Raw genomic sequence first — 24,263 nt, 5'->3', positions numbered from 1 at the left:
CGGATGCTCGAAAACCTAAGACGATGGACGCAGTTCTGGGATTGAACCGATTGAATTCTCGGAGGAGGATGGAGAAGGTGAACCGGTAGTTCAAGCACAAGAAACAGAGTCATTCATGGCTCCATTATCGCCTAGGTCTTCACTAAAAGAAATTCAGAGGCAAGAAGACATCAGCGAGAATTTCGCATTCTTTCTAAATGCTAATCGAGAATGTGCAGCAAGCATTCAACAAGGTAATTTTGCTACTCCTCCTATTCTTAGATCTGGAAATGTAGTTCGAAATTTGGATAACTCTTTCAAGAATACTGGAATTGCTCCTAAGGTCAAAATAACTCTAGAGGATATAGAAGCTGAGATTCATTTCTGGAGTTCCTCTATTGTGTGTTATGTCCTTGGTGCCAATCCCCCTCTCTCGATTCTTGAAGGGTTCATTAGAAGAGTTTGGAATGGGAAAGTGGATAAGGTTGGCTCATTGTCTTATGGAGTATTTTTAGTTCGGTTTGATACTGTGGAAAATAGGGATGAGGTGCTAAATGAAGGCTATGTGTTCTTAAACAACAAGCCCGTGGTGATGAAGGCTTGGGATCCGGATACCAATTTCAAGAAGGAAGATATAAGGACTATACTGGTATGGATTCAACTCCCTGATCTTGATTTGAAGTATTGGGGAGAGAAGTCATTATACAAGATTGTGGGACAATTGGGAACGCCTTTGCAAGTTGATCATGTAACCAAGGAAAGAAACAAGTTGAATTATTTTAGAGTGTTGATAGAGGTGTCGATAAAACAGGAGTTTCCTGCTCAAATTCAGTTTGAAGATGAGCATGGTTTCATTGTTACAACTTTAGTTTCTTATGAATGGAAGCCGATCCAATGCAATCACTACAAAGGATTAAACATGAAACAGTTGACTGTCGCAAGAAAGATGGGAAAAAGCAACAATGGGTAGCAAAAGAGAGCAAACAAGAAGCACCAGCTAAGGAGAAAATAGCTGATGAAGATGGATTTCAGGAAGTTAGCAAGGGGAGCAAAGGCAAGAGTATTGCAGAAGCAGAAGGGACAAAAGTGAATAATTCCTTTATTATTTTATCTGACAGATTTACGGGTTTGGACATTGCAGAAACTTCCCAAGCTCAATCGCAGCAAGTTCCAGTAGCAGAATATGGTGAAGGAAATATAGAAAAAACAAGAGGAGGGGGAGTGCCTCCTGCGGGAAATGGATAAGATAGTGAGTTGGAACGTCCGAGGGATCAATAGTCAAGACAAGCAAAATCAAGTTAAGAGTATGATTAATACTCATAAAGTTGGACTAGTTGGTCTTCTCGAGACGAGAGTTAAGGCCCACAAGCTTGGTGCCTTATATGTAAATATGTTTCGTGGATGGTGTTTTACATCGAATAATGCATGGCATGATGGAGGAAGAATATTGGTGGCTTGGAATCCTTCTTGTTTCATTGTAAGTGTTCTCATGTGTACTAGTCAACTTATCCATCTATTTGTCACAACTCTAGATGGTAAGTGTCGATTTTTTATTGCATATGTTTATGCTTTCTATGATGTGGAAGGGAGAAAGGTTCTTTGGACAGATTTGAAACGAATTGCAACAAATGAGGCATGGGTGATACTAGGTGATTTCAATGAGACTTTAAGCAAGGAAGAAAGGATAGGGAAAAAGGTGAAATATAGTGAAGCTACTGATTTTATTGAGTGTGTTAATGGCTGTCAGTTGGAGGACATTAAGTTCAGAGGTAGTTATTTTACATGGAGCAACAAAAGACAAGGAAATGAAAGAATATGGTCTAAGATAGATCGAGTGCTTGCTAACAAGAAGTGGATGGATCTTTATCCGAACGCTGAAGCTGTCTTTATGGTGGAAGGTTTGTTTGACCATACCCCAGTAATTGTCTCAATTTATCCAGAAATTCGCAGAGGCAAATCGTCTTTTAAATACTTCAGAATGTAGTCCTCTCATCCACGGTTTTCATAGATTGTTGGAAGTCTTCTGTTGCTGGCACTAAAATGTTCCAGCTTGTTTACAAGCTGAGAATGTTAAAGGCTGAATTGAAAGAGCTGAATAGAAGAGAGTTCTCCAACATTCAAGAGGCAACTACTCAAGCTAAAGAGGATTTAGTAGAGATTCAAACAAAAATTCAGGCAGATCCACTTCAACACGGGCTGCTTGAACAAGAAATGGCAGCAAGGAAAAAACATAGTCTTCTGCTTAAGGAGCTCTCTTCCTTCTTACAGCAGAAGTCCAAAGTAAATTGGATCAAGGATGGTGACGAGAATTCAGCCATTTTTCACGCAAGCATTCGAGAACGAAGGAAAGCAAAATAGTATACTTTCAATTGAAGACCAACAAGGAATAAGGGTGGAGGATCAGAACAAAATTACTGAAGCCTTTCTTTCATTCTATTACCAACTACTAGGTAGTAAAATGGAGAATAGGCAACAAGTAATTAAGAGTATCATGCAACAAGGGCCTTTGGTTACAAAGCAACAAGAAGAAAGCTTAATGAAAGAGTTGTTGGGTTTTATGCCCTAAATAAAACTCTATTTCAATGTAATCCAGATTATCCAATATCAATAAAGTAACAGAAGTATTTTTCATTCATTTGTGTATATTTTGGTTCACTTAATCAATTGTTTGTCTATTTGATTTATAAATTCATCCAAACCCCTTTTCACATACTTGATCATGTTTATTGTGTTGTCAACACAGTGGAAAGTAAACATGACTATGTGAATAAAGTATTCCTAGATTTATCAGAACACTGGATTTTACTGATATGAGAATCTACAACAGAGTTTACTTGCATTTGGAGAAATGTTATGTTCTTTCCAGAACATAGGTTAAAGTAAAGCTCAGGTTGGATGCATGGAGTATGCATTGGAATGGACCGATATTGAACTTTGAAATAGATTTTTGAAACTTACCGTAAATATCTATTCAATTCAATATCATAAGTTGATCCTAGATCACATGATCGAAATCCTAATATGGTTAGGCTCAATTTCAAGAGTATTATTCGTGTTCTTTGATTTGTTAGTTAAGCCTAATTTTTGGTCAGGGCAATACATACATTTTGGGAACACGGTAGTGCGATTGAGTGGGAGCGCTAACATTAATATGGAATCTATAGCTTCTATCTGGTGAATAGTAAGCAAAGGGTGATTTCCTTCGAGCTTAACCAAACGAGATAAATGATTGAGTACTCATTTCACTTAGTTGAAATATCATTTATACAGGGTTAAGTGTTTTAAGGATAAAATACATTGTAGGGTGTTACGGTAATTTAGTCCCTTTACAGTGTAAATCATCCATATAGAGGATCATTGATCACATTAGGATTATAACAATGGATAACTAATGATGTGTCTATATGGTGGAACATATAGAGCATTCTATATACTGAGAGTGCAATTCTGAGTTCTATGTGTGGATTCAACGAAGAATTAATAAGTCAGTGAATTTAAGTGGTAAATTCTAGATCTGCTTATTGGATGCTCGGATATATATACCCATGGTCCCCCCACTAGTTGAGATAATATTACTTGTAAGACTCATTTAATTAATTTTAATTAATCAATTAAAATTCTCAAGATAGACTGTGTCTATTTGAGAATTTATCACTTATTAAGGGCAAAACAGTCAATAGAGATTTTGAAGGGCATATTTATTAATTAGGAAACTTTAATTAGTTTCATTATTAATAAAAATAAATGACAATATATTATTTGATAATTAATTTTAATTATTAAATAATTAGATTTGACATTTATGTGGTTGAACAAAAGAATTGGCAGTTTTTGACAAAACAGGAAACTATCAGTGTAGGAAAAGGAAAGTTGGAAAAGTGGCAAGCCTTGTTTCCAAAATGCCTAGGCCGGCCACTTAAGTTCCCTTTTCCCTTTGATTTTTTCAATATTAAATGTCAATTAATTCAATCATAGCCCTGGGTGGTTTTCTATAAATAGAAGGCAAAGGCTTCAGATTTCAACACAACTGATACACAACATTATTCTGACAGAATTTTCTCTCTGAAAATTCTCTCTGAGCCGCCACCCTCTCTCTCTCTATTCCTTCACTTTTTCGAAATCTATAAGTGCTAGAGTAGTGCCCACACACATCAAGTAATACCTCAATCATAGTGAGGAAGGCTGTGTCGAATTCAGAAACAACAAAGAAGGACTATCGGGCTCAGATCTTGATTATACTCTGCTACAGAAAGGAATCAAGGGTTAGAGATCTGAGTGGGATGAGACATATATTCCGCTGCACCCAATGTAAGATTTCTGATACTCTTATGTGTTTAATTTTCTATCGTTTTAGAAGTTCATATTTAGGTTGTTAAATCAATATACTTGTGAGTAGATCTAAGTTCCTGGTAAAATAACTTCCAACAACTGGCACCAGAGCCATGGTAATTGATTTGCTTGCAAGAAATTTGGATTTAAAACGATTTGCTTGTATTTTGGATGGTATCATGTTGCTTTGTCTGTCATATTGATGTTTGATTGTTGTTTGTGAATTCTGGGAAAAATAGTTACTTTTCTGTCTCTGTAATTATTTTTGTTGGATAGTTTGGAAAATTCTAAGCAATTTACTTTTTTACAGAACTCGATTTCAATTTAATTTGAATTAGTTATGAATTTTTGAAAATTGGAAAAATCGGGGTGATGAGCACCCTCATCACGCGCGCGGAATGGCTGCAAGCAGCCTTCCTGCGCCGTGATTCCTCGGCGTGCACCCCAGATACGCGCGCGGATGAGCATGCATGGCATGCCATCCGTACACTTCATCATTTTTTTCAATTTTTTCGATTTTTCATGCTATTTCATGGAATTAAATTCCGATTTTTTGTGTAGTTTTATATATTGATTTTTGTTTTTCAAATTTCAAATATAATTATCAGAAATAAATTAATTTTATTTTTTAAAATTAATTTTAGATATTAGTGTAATTTGATTTTGAAAATAGGAAAAATCAAGTTTTGCTTACCTCTTTTCTTATTTCCTTTAAATTTGATTATTTTTTTTTTTAAGGTCAGATATTAATTTATTTTTGGTAACTTGACCTTAATTAGAATAAGATCAAAATAATCATGATAATTTTAAAAGAGGAAATAAGGTATTTTTGTTAACTTTTAAATTTTGTTATTTTTTTAATTAAATTAAATTGTAAAACAAGAAAAGGGTATGTATTTACCATTTTCTATTTTATTATTTAATTTATTAAATAACATGAAATTTAAAAGGAAAGTTAGCAATTTAATTTTGAAATGACATTTAGGTTACCCAAAACCTAATTTTTCAAAATTGTAGGTTTAATTTTAATTTTTTATTTTTCGAAATACATGTTTAAAATTAAATAAATCCTACATCCAACTATCCAAATCTAACCTTGTTGCAGGAGTATGTGTTTTAGATTGTTTGTAAGTTTTCTAAAACCTATTATTGCTTGATCTAAATTGCCTTGGTTAACTTGTTGATAGATCCAATGATCTAATTTTAACCAATGGTTCAATTGATGATAGATCAAGTAAATAATTTGTAACAAGTAATTTTTACAAACTTCTTTCATCTGTGTATGACCTAGTAACATGATAGGATCCACCCAAGTGTGTATGCCTGTGTGAGCCTATATGTTTAATTTCTGTGATAGATACATATAGGTTGTTGTTGCTAAATAAAATATCATAACTGATAGATTTTATTAGGCTCATTTAGTAGTGAGCCTATTCAATTAATAACAGTTGTTCATTTTAAGGTTAAATTCCTCTCTTTTGGGCCTTGTGCGAGAGTTGGGACCCTTAGAAGTGGGTACGACATACTGGACCCAGCCCCCCCTCACATGAACAACCCCAATTGTGAAGGCCCATTTGCCTGATTTGGATAACTGTGCTAGGTTAATTATATTAGTTTGACCTAATAAAAAATTGATTAGCAACATAATTAATTTCATTCTTCCTTGAAATTAATTTAAGAAAAACATAGTTTGAATAGTTATATTCTGGAAAGCTATATGTATTTTTCTTGTGTTTAATTAAAGATGGAATTATAACCATATAAATTCTTTCTCAATCTTAATTTTATAATTTCATTAAATATTCCTATTTAAGTTGAGATTTAGTTAAATCTATCAAATCAACTTAGATTTGAATATTTTTGAATTCCTATTATAAATTAAGTTGATGAATTTTAGGAATTGGTTATTAAGATTCTTTAGATATTTATTAAGTTGATATTTTATAAATATGGGAACTTAAAATGGAATATCTTCTAAATTAAGTGGTTACTACTTAATTGGTAATATTTAATTAAGTCATTGAATGAAGAATATTTAAGTTGGGTATTTAGATTCTTCTAAACAACTTAAATAAGATATTTTTCAAAATTATTCTATTTTTGAAATTTAATTAAAGTTTTTACTTTAATTTGTAATATTTCATTATTGAGATATGGAATATAAATGATTAAACAAAATACATATTTTTTAAATAATGAGCTTTAATCAAGAGAAATTCGATCTCCATTGTTGGTTTTACATAGCTATTGTTTTAGTGAGTAATCCTCCCTAATGGAGGAACGTTCATTAGCAAGTTAGCGCCGTTTAATCTCGAAAGATAAGTATTCTTATAAGTTTTTTATATGGTTTATGACCACCCTAATGGTGGCGACTGTATAAGACTTACAAGAGTGCGAAACAATGGTAGAAGCTCATAAGATAGAATTGCCTTGACTCTCGCCTAAACGGGACAAAGCTGAATTCCAATCTTGATCGAATAAAAAGTTGCTAGAATGTTTGACATTTTAGATGAATTGACAACTCTATTCAATGGATGATGCTTTGACTCTCGCCTAAATGGGACACTGTATCAGTTCGTTGGAAACCTTGGAAAATAAACTATGTTAGATTTAGTATTTTTATAACATATGTGATTATTTGTTTTCTGAACCTGTGTATGAATTTATAAAACCAAAACCTTACTTCTGTTTATTGATATGTTGTAGTGCCAATATGAATAACCCTCATCCCGATCCACTCCTAGTTAGTATCTTTGCAAAAGAACTGAATAGTGTGAAAATGCATCCTGGTAGTTGCATTAACTCGCACCTATTGTTGATGAATCTGAAATTCCAAAAGGCAAATCTACTAGGAATTGATTTATCAAGGGAACAATGGGTAAGACTCATACTTAATAGTCTTCCTCAGGAGTATGATAGTTTTGTTCTATATTACTTATTGAACAATCCTCACTCCTCCGACATGGACAAACTCGAGACTGAGTTAAGGGCCCATGAGCGGAATCTGATTGCAATGGGACCTCCTGGTATTGCAAACTTTAATCAGAGGAAGAAGATTAAGCATGAGGGCTCTAACAAAGCTGCTTCTTCAAGTACAATTATCAGACATCATGTTCTATGTGCGAATTGTAATGGAAAGGGACATAAAGAAGAACAATGTCCCAGGCTTCTAGACAATTTAAACGAAGGTGATGCTTTTGTATTTGAATCATGTGTTTTAGAGAACGACAAATCCACTTGGATTGTTGATTCTGGATCTACTAACCATGTATGTTCTTCATTGCAGCTGCTTGAAACTTGGGAGAATCTTCACCCAGATGAGTTAAAGCTTAAGGTTGGAAATGGCGAGTTGGTATCAGTTAAAGCAAGAGGAACAGCCCGAATCAAGTTTAATTCTAAGAAATTTTTACTTTTAGAGAATGTTTTATATATTCCTAATTTTAGTAGAAACTTGATTAGCGTTTCATGTTTATAAACACAATTTTATATATTGAATTTTTCGAGTTCAAATTGTTCAATTTCTCGTAATGGATTTCATATATGTGTTGCAAACATGGAACAAGGGCTTTATGTTTTAAGACCTGATACTCAAATCTCACTAAATACTGAACTTTTCAATGTAGCTAAACCTAGAAGCCTTAAGAGAAAAGAGATTGATAATGATGATAAAACTTATCTATGACATTTACGTTTAGGTCATATAGGCTTTGATAGACTCAATAGGCTAACCAAAGACGGTCCATTGAAAAATGTCGTCTTAGGAGAACTGCCAGTTTGCGAGTCTTTCCTAGAAGGAAAAATGACCAAACGTTCTTTCTCTGCGAAGGGAGAGCGTGCCAAACAACCCCTAGGGTTAGTGCATTCAGATGTTTGCGGACCGCTGAATGTAAAAGCCAGAGGAGGTTATGAGTATTTTGTCACTTTCATTGACGATTTCTCTAGATATAGTTTTCTTTCCCTAATGCAAAAGAAATCTGAAACGTTTGAAAAGTTTCAGGAATTTCATGCTTTGGCTCAAAACCAATTAGGTAAAACATTAAAGATCTTGCGAACTGATAGGGGTGGAGAATATATGGATATGCAGTTCAAAGATCATTTAACTGAACTTGGAATTGAATCCCAATATACTGCCCCAAGCACTCCACAGCAGAATGGAGTTGCAGAAAGAAGAAATCGCTCTCTCTTGGAAATGGTTAGGTCTATGCTGAGTTATTCAACTCTGTCTACGTCCTTCTGGGGATATGCTATTCAAATGGCAAACGACATTTTAAAAGTTATACCATCTAAAGCAGTCCCTAAGACACCCGTCGAACTATGGAATGGTCGTACACCTAGTTTACGCCATTATAGGATTTGGGGGTGCCATGCTCACGTCTTGAGAAAGAAAGAAGGCAAATTGGAATCGCGAACTGAAGTTTGCATGTTTGTCGGAAATTCTAAAGAGAGTAGGGGTGGACTATTCTATAGTCACAAGGATAACAAAGTGTTTATTTCTACAAATGCTACTTTCCTTGAAGATAACTATATGAAAGACAACAAATCGAAAAGTGAAATTGTATTAGAGGAAATGCTCACAGATACTGTTCCTTCAAATGTACCATCCTCTTCTACTCAAGAAGAGGAACATCCCACTCCCTCAGTTGTAGCAACTGAGAAAACTACTACCAAAGCTCCTGTTCAGAAGGTCACCGCTCCTCGTCGTAGTGGGAGGGTTTCTACAAAACCATCTCGTTATGGCTTGGATGGTGAAATCAATATGGTCGTTGGTGACGGTATTGATGACGACCCATTAACCTATAAACAGGCAATGGCAAGTCCGCAACGGAAGCGATGGTCAGCCGGTATGGATTCAGAAATGGATTCCATGAAAAAGAACAAAGTCTGGGAATATGTAGAACCACCTGATGATTTTCGTCCAATTGGATGTAAATGGGTCTACAAGAAGAAAAGAGGTGCTAGAGGCGAAGTCGAAACTTTCAAAGCTAGACTGGTCGCCAAGGGTTATACCCAAAGAGAAGGTGTGGACTATGAGGAAACTTTTAGTCCGGTTGGCATGCTCAAATCCATCCGAATTCTTCTCTCCATAGCTGCCGCTTTAGATTATGAAATTTGGCAAATGGATGTCAAGACAGCCTTTCTTAATGGGCGTCTTGAAGAAACCATCTATATGGAGCAACCAGAAGGTTATGTTCTTCCTGGGCAGGAGAATAAAGTTTGCAAATTAAATAGGTCCATATATGGACTTAAGCAAGCTTCTCGCTCATGGAATAGAAGGTTTGATGAGATCATCAAAACCTACGGCTTTCATCAGAATGAAGATGAACCTTGTGTTTACCAACTCAAGGAAAACCAAGTAGTAGTATTCCTGGTCCTTTATGTTGATGACATTTTGATTATTGGCAACAATGTCAAGAAAATGACTCACATCAAGGAATGGCTTGACACTCAATTCGACATGAAAGACTTGGGTGAGGCAGCCTATGTTCTCGGTATTCAGATTGTCAGAAACCGGAAGAACAGATCCCTTGCTCTCTCTCAAACAGCTTACATTGACAAAGTTCTAGAGAGATTTTCCATGACCAATACTAATGGGGGCAAATATGCCTTCTAGACATGGTATCCGTCTATCTAAGGAACAGTGTCCTACTGATCCTCAAGAGATAGAAGACATGGCAAAAATTCCTTATGCTTCTGCAGTTGGAAGTCTAATGTATGCTATGCTATGCACTAGACCTGACATCTGCTATGCAGTTGGAATCGTGAGCAGGTATCAGTCAAATCCAGGACGGGTACATTGGAATGCTGTTAAGTATATTTTGAAATACTTAAAGAGTACAAGAGATTATGTATTAGTCTACAAGGGTGGTGCTTTAAATTCCTTAGGCTATACAGACTCAGATTTCTAGGGATGTCTTGAAGACAGGAAATCTACATCTGGGATGGTGTTTACTCTTGGGGGTGGAGCAGTGGTTTGGAGAAGTGCTAAACAAACTGCGATTTCAGATTCTACCATGGAGGCAGAATACATAGCTGCCGAATTTGAAGCAGCTAAAGAGGTTGTCTGGCTTAGGAAGTTCTTCACCAGTCTTGGTGTAGTTCCTGGAATGGAAAAGCCTCTAGTCCTGCTTTGTGATAACAATGGAGCTATAGCCAACAGTAAGGAACCTCGGAGCCACAAGAGAAGTAAGCATATAGAAAGAAAGTATCATATTATCAGAGAATATGTGGCAAGAGGGGATGTACTGGTGGAGAAAGTGGATACGCAGGATAACTTAGCTAATCCATTCACAAAAGTCTTGGCAGTAACTTCATTCGAAAAGCACCGTCAGAATTTAGGATTAATTGAAATTTACTGATTTGTTTTATATTAGTGCAAGTGGGAGTTTGTTAGGTTTTATGCCCTAAATAAAACTCTATTTCAATGTAATCCAGATTATCCAATATCAATAAAGTAACAGAAGTATTTTTCATTCATTTGTGTATGTTTTGGTTCACTTAATCAATTGTTTGTCTATTTGATTTATAAATTCATCCAAACCCCTTTTCACATACTTGATCATGTTTATTGTGTTGTCAACACAGTGGAAAGTAAACACGACTATGTGAATAAAGTATTCCTAGATTTATCAGAATACTGGGTTTTACTGATATGACAATCTACAACAGAGTTTACTTGCATTTGGAGAAATGTTATGTTCTTTCCAGAACATAGGTTAAAGTAAAGCTCAGGTTGGATGCATGGAGTATGCATTGGAATGGACCGATATTGAACTTTGAAATAGATTTTTGAAACTTACCGTAAATATCTATTCAATTCAATATCATAAGTTGATCCTAGATCACATGATCGAAATCCTGATGTGGTTAGGCTCAATTTCAAGAGTATTATTCGTGTTCTTTGATTTGTTAGTTAAGCCTAATTTTTGGTCAGGGCAATACATACATTTTGGGAACACGGTAGTGCGATTGAGTGGGAGCGCTAACATAAATATGGAATCTATAGCTTCTATCTGGCGAATAGTAAGCAAAGGGTGATTTCCTTCGAGCTTAACCAAACGAGATAAATGATTGAGTACTCATTTCACTTAGTTGAAATATCATTTATACAGGGTTAAGTGTTTTAAGGATAAAATACATTGTAGGGTGTTACGGTAATTTAGTCCCTTTACAGTGTAAATCATCCATATAGAGGATCATTGATCACATTAGGATTATAACAATGGATAACTAATGATGTGTCTATATGGTGGAACATATAGAGCATTCTATATACTGAGAGTGCAATTCTGAGTTCTATGTGTGGATTCAACGAAGAATTAATAAGTCAGTGAATTTAAGTGGTAAATTCTAGATCTGCTTATTGGAAGCTCAGATATATAGACCCATGGTCCCCCCACTAGTTGAGATAATATTACTTGTAAGACTCATTTAATTGATTTTAATTAATCAATTAAAATTCTCAAGATAGACTGTGTCTATTTGAGAATTTATCACTTATTAAGGGCAAAACAGTAAATAGAGATTTTGAAGGGCATATTTATTAATTAGGAAACTTTAATTAGTTTCATTATTAATAAAAATAAATGAAAATATATTATTTGATAATTAATTTTAATTATTAAATAATTAGATTTGACATTTATGTGGTTGAACAAAGGAATTGGCAGTTTTTGACAAAACAGGAAACTATCAGTGTAGGAAAAGGAAAGTTGGAAAAGTGGCAAGCCTTGTTTCCACAATGCCTAGGCCGGCCACTTAAGTTCCCTTTTCCCTTTGATTTTTTCAATATTAAATGTCAATTAATTCAATCATAGCCCTGGGTGGTTTTCTATAAATAGAAGGCAAAGGCTTCAGATTTCAACACAACTGATACACAACATTATTCTGACAGAATTTTCTCTCTGAAAATTCTCTCTGAGCCGCCACCCTCTCTCTCTCTATTCCTTCACTGTTTCGAAATCTATAAGTGCTAGAGTAGTGCCCACACACATCAAGTAATACCTCAATCATAGTGAGGAAGGCTTTGTAGAATTCAGAAACAACAAAGAAGGACTATCGGGCTCAGATCTTGATTATACTCTGCTATAGAAAGGAGTCAAGGGTTAGAGATCTGAGTGGGAGGAGACATATATTCCGCTGCACCCAATGTAAGATTTCTGATACTCTTATGTGTTTAATTTTCTATCGTTTTAGAAGTTCATATTTAGGTTGTTAAATCAACATACTTGTGAGTAGATCTAAGTTCCTGGTAAAATAACTTCCAACAAGAGTATACTAAGGAAGATGTCAAGAAGGTGATTTTTGAGATTCTAGGAATTAAAGCTCCAGGACCTGACAGTTACTCAAGCTTCTTTTTTTCAGGATAACTGGGACATAGTTGGGGATGATGTTACTGAAGTAGTATTATCATTCATACACTCTGGGAAGATTTTGAAAGAAATTAATGCAACTGTGCTAACACTAGTCCCTAAAAGTAAGTGTCCGAACACAGTAAGAGACTTCAGGGCAATTGCGTGTTTTAATGTTATTTACAAAGCTGCAACCAAGTTGCTGTGCTCTCGGCTCAAGGCTCTTCTCCCAGATCTGGTTGCACAGAATCAAGGAGGCTTTGTCTCAGGCCGTTTCATCACTCACAACATTATGATATGCCAGGATTTAATTAGACATTATGGAAGAAAAACAGCTCGGCCAGGGTGTATGGTTAAGCTAGATTTACAGAAAGCTTATGACACATTTGAATGGGATTTTTTAGAAGAGATTATGCAAGCTTTTCAATTTCCTAGGGAGTTCATTAAACTGGTCATGACCTGTGTACGCACTCCTCGGTTCTCGTTGATGTTTAACGGATCTCTTCATGGCTTCTTTGATGGAAAACGAGGTCTTCGACAAGGTGATCCAATGTCTCCACTCCTATTTGTTCTTGGAATGGAGTACTTGTCAAGAATAATGATTCGAATTGGAACCAAGCCAGAATTTCATTATCATGATCGATGCAAGGAACTAAAGATGAATCACTTAATGTTTGCCGATGATGTAATCCTATTTTGCCACGGAGACTTCAAAAGCATTCATTACTTGCTTCAAGGATTGAAACTATTTTCTTGTACATTAGGGCTGCAACCGAACCCTGATAAGTCGGCCTTTTACTGCTGTGGAATGGAAGAAAGCGAGGTGCAAAGGATCATAGACAGATCAGGTTTTTCTAAAAAAGCAGTACCATTTAAATACTTAGGCATTCCTATTTGTGCCAAACGTATTTCTGGTAAAGAGTGTGCTGTGTTAGCTGAAAAAATGACAGCAAGAATTAAAATATGGAGTTCAAGGAACTTGTCCCTAGCAGGTAGAGCGGTGCTAGTAAACTCTGTTTTGATGTCTATCCATTCTTATTGGAGTCAAATTATGATTCTTTCCAAGAAGATCATAAAAGACATTGAGCAGATTTGTAGAGCCTATCTCTGGAGGGGCCATCTTACAACAACAGGGCCTGGATTAATAGCTTGGGACAGTGTGTGTCAGCCGAAGGCAGCAGAAGGCATTGGACTCAAAAAAATAGCAGAATGGAACTTGGCGGCTTTGACAAAATATGTTTGGGCAATTGCAAACAAGGAAGACAATTTGTGGATTAAGTGGATACATTGTGTATATATAAAAGGGGAGGATTGGTGGGACTACCAAGCCCCACAACAAGCGAGCTGGTATTGGAAAAAACTGGTATATGTCAAAGAGCAAATCAAGGAAAAAATGAGTATGCAGCAATTTACTAGTTCTACCTATACAATTTCTAATGGCTATAATTTACTTTGCCCCCCCTCAAAGGAAGGTAAATTGCAGTCATGGAGTTTGGAATAGGCAAAACATTCCAAGACAAAGCTTCATCTTGTGGACTACAGTGCAAGATCGACTCAGAACTAGATCGAGATTGAAGAAAATTAATGTCATCTCAGATGACTGCTGCCTTCTTTGCAGTAGCCAACCTGAGACAAAAGCTCACCTATTCTTCTCTTGTTCCTTTGCTTCTCAATGTTTTCTGCAGATTAAAACATGGTTGCATTGGAAGATTGAATCGATGGACCTGGACGCAATAATGAGGTGGATTGAAAGATCAAAAGCTGACAGATTTCGGAAGAGTTTTTGGTTTACTGTGATTGCTTGAGTTGTGTATCAAATCTGGAAAACAAGGAACCTGCTGCTATGGGAATCCAAGGAACCGAGAGTAAATGAGGTGGCTAGGAGTATCAAGGAAGAAGTAAAGAGTAGATTCATTTATGTATGGCCTAAAAATGTATCTACATATGACACTCAATGGTTTTTAGAGATTGTACAACAATAGAAAATGGGAAAGGAAAGGGAATCATGTAATATTGGGATGTAAAATTGTGATTTGAATTCGGCTCACACATAGAAATAGATCTTCTCTTTGAAGATGCTAATAGTTTGTAAATAAATTGTTGAGGTAATGCATTACACTGATTTACCAAAAAAAAAAATTACAATTGAATGAAACCTTAATTTCTCTGCATCTCTTTTATTCTTTATTTGTTATTCTTATCTTCACAAATAATTATCAATAATAACTCTCAAGAACCTCCTCACAACAGACAAATTAGATGTTACAAGCCAAAATTTTATCTCTAGTGAGGAGATTCCATTTACTGCTTGCCAAACCTATGCTTAGAGACAATGATTTTATACCCAAGAATCTTAGTGTAACTCACCTTCTCTTGAGGCCCGTTTGGTATGCCGTATTATATTGTATTATGTTGGATCGTATTGTATTATATTGTATTAGTATTATTTAATACAATACTATGATTGGTATTGACTTGTATTAATACCAAACATGGTATTCATAACTTAAGCTTGACTTTGAGTACGAGAACTTGTTACCAATTTATCTTTCAATTTATAACCCACTCCTTTTCGATTCTCAAGAACTTCGAAATTACTTGTATTAATTTTGTAAAACATCCATCGCTAGAATCATTTTCTGTTCCTGTCATGCTGGCAACCTCTTCAATCATTTTCTCCTGATCAAATAAAATGTTAGAAACACAATATTACCTTCATTCATTCATTTTTAAAATATTATAAAATAAAAATTTGAAACTTACATGTAGTTATCTGCATGTCACTAACCCAAGTGTCTTCTGTTCCTTTTTTAAGGTGGGCTTTTCTTCAAGCATAAATTGCATAGTCTTTAAGGACGTCCTGTTCAAAAATAGGATTAGTTTATGTAATGTGTAAAAAAATTTACTAATAGAAAGTTAATAATTTTACTTGCAAATTCATTATGAGTCGCTGCCATCGACTTTGTACCTTGTGTTGACATATACTTCATTTCCTTTCTATTTTTCTTGTTTTGATTAGATCGCGCAATAAACTTTGGGCTCAAAAATAATACAATAATTTGCTTCCAATTCTCTATAGTGCAGTGATCAGGCTCTGGATGACCATCAATAAATCATCGAGATAAAATACTTCCTTTGCTTGATTAGCAAGTATGTATGGGTCATCTTTAAACCATACACCATTAACATTAATATATTAAATTCTTATTATTTTTAAAAAAATAAATCATTATTATTAACATTAATTATTTAATTATTTATAAATCATTATATTATTAATTAATTAAATTTATTTTTATATTTAATTTTTAAGTAATTATTATTTATAATTTTTTATGTTAAATCTTTATTATTAAAAAAATTGTAATTTAGATTCTAAAATATTATTTAATTCTTTACATGATTTTTTTTTTATTTTTATTTAAAAAAAATTTATATATATATACATTTATATAATTATTGTTAAACAATATTTTGATTATAATTAACTTTCTTTAGTTAATATATTTTTATTCTAATTTTTTTTAAAATAATTACATAATCAATTATTTAACAAATTTATGATTTTGTACCTATTTAAAAGTTGCAAATTTTTTTAAGAAATTAATTGCATAACATTTTTTAACAAAATTAAATAATATAACCCTATAAATTACATTTATTATTACATAATATATATTATTACAAATAATAAATTGAAATCTAAACTTTTACAGATTTACACCTCTTAAATTTCTTAAACAATATTATATGTATATATATTATGTATTTATTATATATAAATATACAACACATATGTATACATATAATATATATAAACAAAATCATACACTTATAATTTACACTATCAACCATACACACATATATATATATAAATTAATATACTAATTACTGAACATTTAATAAGAGAAAAATAAAATTAATAAAAAAAAAACCAACTTCTTAATTTTTGGTGGAAATTTTTGTTTCTCTTCTAGCGTTTTCGGTTCCCGTTAGTGTCTCAGCCGACGTATCGCACCCAATACTTACAGCAAGGACAAAAAATAAATAATTACAAAAAAAAAAAAAGAGAATAGAGAAGACAAAAAATAATGACAAAAATATTATAGTAAAAAAAAATATTACCTATCAAATAAAATGATGATAGAATGGCGGTTGATGGTGGTACAATGTCGGTTAACAATGGTAAAATGGGCGGAGGTGGAGAAGGAGAAAAGAAAGGGGCAGAGAACGAGACGATCAAATGGAAACTGAAAAAGAGAAAAATGTTTTCTGAGTTTGGGTTTGGAGAAGTGCTAAACAAACCTCGATATCGGACTCAACTATGGAAGCTGAATACATAGCAGCAGCCGAAGCTGCTAAAGAACTTGTCTGGCTAAGAAAGTTCTTCACCAGCATAGGAGTTGTTCCTGGAATGGAAAAGCCTCTGGTACTACTCTGTGATAACAATGGAGCAATAGCAAACAGTAAAGAACCTCGAAGCCACAAGAGAAGCAAACACATTGAAAGGAAGTATCACATTATCAGAGAATACGTGGCAAGAGGGGATGTACTAGTTGAGAAAGTTGACACAGAGGACAACCTGGCTGACCCATTTACCAAAGTCTTGGCCGTGACAGCCTTTGAAAAGCACCGTCAGAATTTAGGATTAATTGATATGTACTAATTAGTTTTATATTAGTGCAAGTGGGAGTTTGTTAGGTTTTATGCCCTAAATAAAATTCCATTTTAATGTAATCTATTTTATTCAACATCAATAAAGAAACAGAAGTATTTTTCATTCATTTGTGTATGTTTTGGCTCACTTTATCAATTGCTTGTCTAATTGATTTATAAATTCATCTTAAACCCTTTTTCACATACTTGATCATGTTTATTGTGCTGTCATCACATTGGAAAGTAAACATGACTATGTGAATAAAGTTTCCTAGATTTATCAGACACAGGGTTTTACTGATATGATAATCTACAACAAGAGTTTACTTGTATTTGGAGAAATACTATGTTCTTTCCAGAACATTGGTTAAAGTAAAGCTCAGGTTGGATGCATGGAGTATGCATCGGAAGGGACCGATATTGAACTTTGACTTAGATTTAATTAAACTTACCGTAAAATCTATTCAAGTCAATATCGCCAAGTTGATCCTAGATCAAATGATCTTAATCCTGTTATGATTAGGCTCAATCTTGAAAGGCTATTCGTGTTCCATTGAATTGTTAGTTAAGCCTACTTTTAGGTCAGGGTGATACATACTTTTTGGGAACACGGTAGTGCAATTGAGTGGGAGCGCTAGCATAAGCTTGACCAAACGAAAATAAATGGTGGAGATCTCATTTCACATAAGCTGAAATATCATTTACCCGGGGTCAAGTGTTTTAAGGATAAAATACATAGTAGGGTGTTACGGTAACTTAATCCCTTTACTGTGTAGATCATTCATATAGAGGATCATTGATCACATTAGGATTATAACAATGGATAACTAATGATGTGTCTATATGGTGGAACATATAGAGCATTCTATATACTGAGAGTGCAATTCTAAGTTCTATGCGTGGATTCAATGAAGAATTAATAAGTTAGTGAATTTTAGTGCTAAATTCTTGATCTACTTATTGGAAGCTCGGTTATATAGACCCATGGTCCCCCCACTAGTTGAGATAATATTGTTTGTAAGACTCATGTAATTGGTTTTGATTAATCAATTATAATTCACGAATTAGACTATGTCTATTTGTGAAATTTTCACTAAGTAAGGGCGAAATTGTAAAGAAAGAGTTAATAGGGGCATATTTGTTAATTATGATACTTTGTATGGTTCAATTAATAAATATGATAAATGAAAATATTATTTAATAATTATTTATAGTTATTAAATAGTTAGAATTGGCATTTAAATGATTGAATTAGGAAATTGGCATTTTTGAGAAAATCAGATACAAAATGTGTTAAAATTGCAAAATTGCAAAAATCAAGGCCCAGTCCACCTAGCCATGGCCGGCCACCTTTATAGGTATTTTAAGTTGATTTTTTCATTATTTTAATGCCATATAATTCAAATCTAACCCTAGTGGAATGCTATAAATAGATAGTGAAGGCTTCAGGAAAATTACACTTTCTGAATCAGAAAAACCTAAGCCTCCACTCTCTCTTCTCTAGCCGCCACTCTCTCTCTTGCTTCTTCCTTTAAATTTCGAAATTACCTTAGTGATTAGAGTAGTGCCCACACACATCAAGCAATACCTCAATCATAGTGAGGAAGATCGTGAAGAAAGATCATCAGCAAAGGAGATTCAGCATCAAGGATTCAGATAAAGAGATCCAGGTTCAGATCTTGATAATACCCTGCTACAGAAAGGATTCAAGGGTTAGAGATCTGAACGGAAGGAGTCATTTAATTCCGCTGCACCCAATGTAAGGTTTCTTAAACTTTATATGTGTTTAATTTATCGTTTAGAAAGTTCTTATTTAGGATGTTAATAAACATACTTGTGAGTAGATCTAAGATCCTGGTAAAATAATTTCCAACAGAAACTTGTGCTGAAGCTTGGATCGCGCCTCAAGAATTCTTCACTGCTCAAACTAATTCAAAGATGAGTTAATTTAAGACTCAACTTTGTAACACTAAGAAAAATTCCTCCTATATTAGTGATTACTTGTTAAAGATCAAATCTATTGTTCATCTATTGAAAACCATAGGCCATAATGTTACCACTGCAGATCATGTCGAAGCCATTTTTAATGGTCTTAGATCCGAATATGACATCTTCTACACTTCCTATAATATGCACAAGGAGAAGCTCACTATTGTTGAACTGGAGGCTCTTCTTATGGTTCAACAAACAAGGATTGACAAAGTTGTTAAGGATCTTGACATATCCTCTCTAGAAGTCAATCTAACACATAATGGTCGTGGAGGTTTTCAACACAATAGAAGAGGATACACTGCCAATCCACCTGTCTATAATGGTCAGCAGACTCAAGACTCATACAATTCCTCTAGAGATCCCTATGGTGGCCCCAACAATTGTGGTGGGAGAGGCTATTCAGGTTGAGGAAGATGGCCAAATCAATCTTGGCAGCAACAACCTCGAAGTGTTTGTCAACTCTGTCAGAAACCTGGTCATGTTGTTCTTTAGTGTTTCTAAAGATTTGACAAATTGTTTCTTGGACCGACCACCTTCACTGGCTCAGTACCCACACCTACCAACAATAATAATCCTATGCAAGCTATGTAGGGCGCAGTTGCTACACCAGATATTGTCCAAGATTCGAATCAGTATCCTGATTCAGGTGCAACAAATCACCTTACACCAGATGCTCAAAATTTGATCACCAGTTCAAAGTACCTGGGCCAAGAACAAGTTTTGGCTGGTAATGGATCATGTTTGTGTTGGGATTTTATGCCCTAAATAAAACTCATTTCAATGTAATCTGATTTGTTATTAATAAAAGATTAGAAGTCATTTATGTTTACACGTAGTTTTCATGTTTATGGTTTAATGTGTACAAAATCTGTTAAGTCCAGAACATATCGTTATTCACAATTACAGTGGTGTCAACACAGTGGAAGGTAATTGTGATTATATGCTTCAAAAGATAATGTCCATTGATTCATCAGTGTACTGGATTTACATTGATGTGATAGTCAGTATACACCTTGGATAAGTGTTATGTTCTTTCCAGAACATTGGCAAAGTATGCTAGTTTCGGATGTATGGAGTATACATTAGACTCGGACCGATATTGATCTTGGTAAAGATATTATAATCTTACCGTTGTATCTTTCTAAGTCAATATCACTGGTTGATCTTAGATCAAAAGATCTTAATCCTGACATGCTTAGGTTCGATCTCAAGAGTGTTATTTGTGTTCTTTGATCTGTTAGTTAAGCATACCTTTTGGTACGGGTGATACGTACATTTTGGGAACATGATAGTACAATTGAGTGGGAGCGCTAAACATAGATATGGAATCTATAGCTTCTATCTAGACATAGAAGTGAAATGATGATTTTTCTTCGAGCTTGGCTTAATAGAGATAAATGGAAGAGCTCTTATTTCAGTGATTATATTAATTTACTGAAATATCATTTATAGGAAGCTAAGTGTTTAAAGGATAAAATACATTGAGGGGTGAAACGGTAAATTTGTCCCCACTTGGTAAATCAACTATATAGGATCTTTGATTATTGGGATTAGAACGATGGTTAAATATTTATAGTGTATCTATATCGTAGAATATATAGAGAGCGTTCTATATAACTGAGAGTGAAATTCCAAGTTCTATGGTGGATTCAATGAGGAATTAATAAGTTAAGAAATTTACTTGGTAAATTCTAGTTCTGCTTATTGGAAGCTCGGTTGTATAGGCCCATGGTCCCCATACTAGTTGAGACAATACTGCTTGTAAGACTCACTTAATTAATTTGAATTAATCAATTATAATTCTAAAATTAGACTATGTCTAGTTTATAAATTTTCACTAAGCTAGGGCTTAATTGTGAAGAAAAGAGATTCTAGGGTTTATTTGTTAATTAAGAGGCTTTATTGAGTATAATTAATAAATATGTTAAATGGCCATTTAATTTGATAATTAATTTTAACTATTAAATAAATAGTTTTAGCATTTAAGTGGTTGAATTAGAAAATATGGCATTTTTGAGAAAAAAAAGATAAATAGTTGAAAAATGGCAAATTTGCAAAGTGGGGGGCCACATCCATGGCCGGTCACTTAAGTCTATATTACCATTATATATCAATTTTTTAATGCCAAATAATTCAAACCTAAACTTAGTTGGATTCTTATAAATAGATAGTGATGGTCTCAAAATTGGAAGCTTAATAATTCACTTGCCTTCAGTCAAATTTTGAGCCTTCTCTTTTCTCTATTTTCGAATCTCTCTCTCTCTCTCTCTCTCTCTCTCTCTCTCTCTCTCTCTCTCTCTCTCTCTCTCTCTCTCTCTCTCTCTCTCTCTCTCTCTCTCTCTCTCTCTCTCTCTCTCTCTCTCTCTCTCTCTCTCTCTCTCTCTCTCTCTCTCTCTCTCTCTCTCTCTTCAATTTTCGAACCCTATAGTCACAGAGTACGTGCCCACACATATTAAGTTGGTACTCAATCATAGTGTGTAAGACTATGAAGAATCCAATTCAAGTGAAGGAGAATCGGGCTCAGATCTTGGTGATACTCTGCTACCAAAAGGATACAAAGGTTAGAGATCTGAGCGGAATGAGTCAATTAATTCTGTTGCAACCAATGTAAGGTTTCTCAAATTTTATATGTGTTTAATTACATTGTTTTAGAAATTCATATTTAGGATGTTAAATAAAATACATGGTAGTAAATTTAGATCCTGGTAAAACCATAATCCAACAGTTTGCACGTAACTCATATTGGTTTTAACTCTCTAGTTCTCAAAAAATTATTGCATGTCCCCACTATAACTAAGAATCTCTTAAGTGTATCCCAATTTGCTAAAGATAATAATGTCTTCTTTAAATTTCTCTCGGATTCTTGCTTTGTGAAGGACCAGGTTTCCAAGAAGACTCTTCTATTTGGCAAGGCTAACAATGGTCTCTATGTGTTTGATCACACTCAAATTAGTGATCATATGCATTCTCCCTTCTCCTCTGGTCAACCTTCACCACAGCCATCATCTTTACAATCTGCTGCATTTCGTTCTCATTTTTCTGTACCATCTAAATTTCAGTTGTGGCATAGTAGGTTGGGACATCCAACAGCTCAAATTGTATAAAATATAATGACATCTTGTAATGTTTCCCCAATTAATAAAACTATCTTTGATTTTTGCCACGCCTATTGTTTAGGTAAACCCCACAAGTTAACTTTTCCCCTATATTTAAGACTGTTTACACTCAACCATTACAAATGATTTATACTGATCTATGGGGCCCTTCCCCCCACAAATCATCAAATGGCTACACCTACTACATCAATTTTATTGATACTTACAATAGGTATACTTGGCTTTACTTGCTCAAAACCAAATCTGAAGCCTTCCCAACTTTTTAGATTTTCAATAAACAGGTTGAACTTAAATTCAACCTACCTATCAAAGCTATGCAATCCGATTGTAGGGATGAATTTAAACCCTTTGACAAATATTTTGAGCAACGTGGCATCCTCCACACCCAATCTTATCCCCACACTCATGAACAAAATGGGATTGTGGAAAGAAAACACATACATATGGTAGAGAATGGCCTTTCTCTACTTGTTCATGTCAACATGCCACTACAGTACTGGGATGAGATTTCTAGGACATCTATGTACCTCATAAACAGTTTACCCTCTCCCAAATTAGGCCAAATTTCACCATTTCAAATTCTATTTCATAAGGTGCCTGACTATACTGCTCTTAAAGTCTTTGGTTGTGCTTGTTATCCCAATCTTAGACCATACAATAGAGACAAATTAGACTTCAGATCTACTCAATGCACCTTCCTTGGTTACAATCTTGTTCACAAAGGCTACAAGTGCCTTAGTGCAGATGGGAGAATTTATCTCTCTAGAGATGTCAGTTTTAATGAATACATGTTTCCCTTTCCTTCAAATTCCTTCCCCTCCTCCTCTTCTCAAGTAACATCCGCTCTCACTCCCACTGCATCTCCTCCACTTCATTTACCTGATCCCCAACCACCACCACCTGCTGTTATACATCCCACATCACGTTCCCTAAATGACCATATTGATAATGTGCAAACCACTAACATGGATACTAGTTCCTCTAGTGCCTCTGTTTTTTTGAATGCAGGTACCTCTCCTGTTTCTAAATAGGCTACTGCATCTGTAACATGTAATGATGCTGCTGAACCACACATGCCAGCTCCAGTTGTTGCAATCTCCACTGTTGCACAAGCCCCTGCTCCTATTAATCAACATCTTATGATCACAAGAGCCAAGAATGGTATCAAAAAGCCTAAAGCTTTCTTTACTACTCTTCTGCCTACCAAAGTCTCAGAAGCCTTGCTTGATGCCAAATGAAACTCTGCCATGAATGAGGAAATGTGTGCTTTAAAAAGAAACAAGACCTATACGATTGTTTCTTTACCTGAAGGCAGAACTTCAAAGGATGTAAATGGGTGTACAAAATCAAAGAGAATCCAGATGGATCTATTGACAAGCTCAACGCCAGACTTGTGGCCAAAGGATAGCTACAACAACCAGGCTTGATTTTTCAAAAACATTCAGTCCAATTGTCAAGCCTTGTACAATTTGAATTGTCCTCACTTTGGCTATCTACAACTCATGGAAAATTCATCAATTGGATGTCAACAATGTTGGAACTTATTTTACCAGGATCTTAGATCTACTCACAAGTATGTTGTTTAACACCCTAAATATGAACTTTCTAAAACGATAAATAAACACATATAAAGTTAAGAAAACCTTACATTGGTTGCAGCGGAATAATGTCTCATTCCACTAAGATCTCTAACCCTTGTATCCTTTCTGTCGCAGAGTATTATCAAGATCTGAGCCCGAATGTCCTTCTCTTTGTGTGTGATCCTTCACAGTCTTCCAAAATCCATGATTGAGGTACCACTTGCTGTGTGTGGGCACTACTCTATCACTAAGATTTCAAAATT

General features: G+C 34.7%; 1 protein-coding gene across 1 annotated transcript; it reads left to right on the top strand.

Annotated features, from left to right (window-relative positions):
* Positions 1-1,285: 1,285 nt before the first annotated feature.
* On the top strand, positions 1,286-14,461 carry LOC133036135 (uncharacterized). The gene is made up of 4 exons (XM_061112628.1): positions 1,286-1,877; positions 1,988-2,259; positions 12,670-14,019; positions 14,342-14,461. The coding sequence occupies exons 1-4, from the start codon at positions 1,286-1,288 to the stop codon at positions 14,459-14,461; spliced, it is 2,334 nt and encodes a 777-aa protein (XP_060968611.1).
* The last annotated feature ends 9,802 nt before the right edge of the window (positions 14,462-24,263 follow it).

Source organism: Cannabis sativa, chromosome 3, assembly GCF_029168945.1.
Source record: "Cannabis sativa cultivar Pink pepper isolate KNU-18-1 chromosome 3, ASM2916894v1, whole genome shotgun sequence".
Lineage (NCBI taxonomy): Eukaryota > Viridiplantae > Streptophyta > Magnoliopsida > Rosales > Cannabaceae > Cannabis > Cannabis sativa.
The sequence above is the reverse complement of the archived record's forward strand: the minus strand, read 5'-3'. Positions and strand labels throughout refer to the sequence as shown.

Bases quoted from the DNA above. Each gene is read 5' to 3' on its own strand.
- LOC133036135 (XM_061112628.1), top strand. From the start codon at position 1,286: ATGATTAATACTCATAAAGTTGGACTAGTTGGTCTTCTCGAGACGAGA. The intron at 1,878-1,987 runs GTTTGTTTGACC...CGGTTTTCATAG, and splicing joins AGCTGTCTTTATGGTGGAAG to ATTGTTGGAAGTCTTCTGTT. The intron at 2,260-12,669 runs GTAAATTGGATC...TCTTTTTTTCAG, and splicing joins TCTTACAGCAGAAGTCCAAA to GATAACTGGGACATAGTTGG.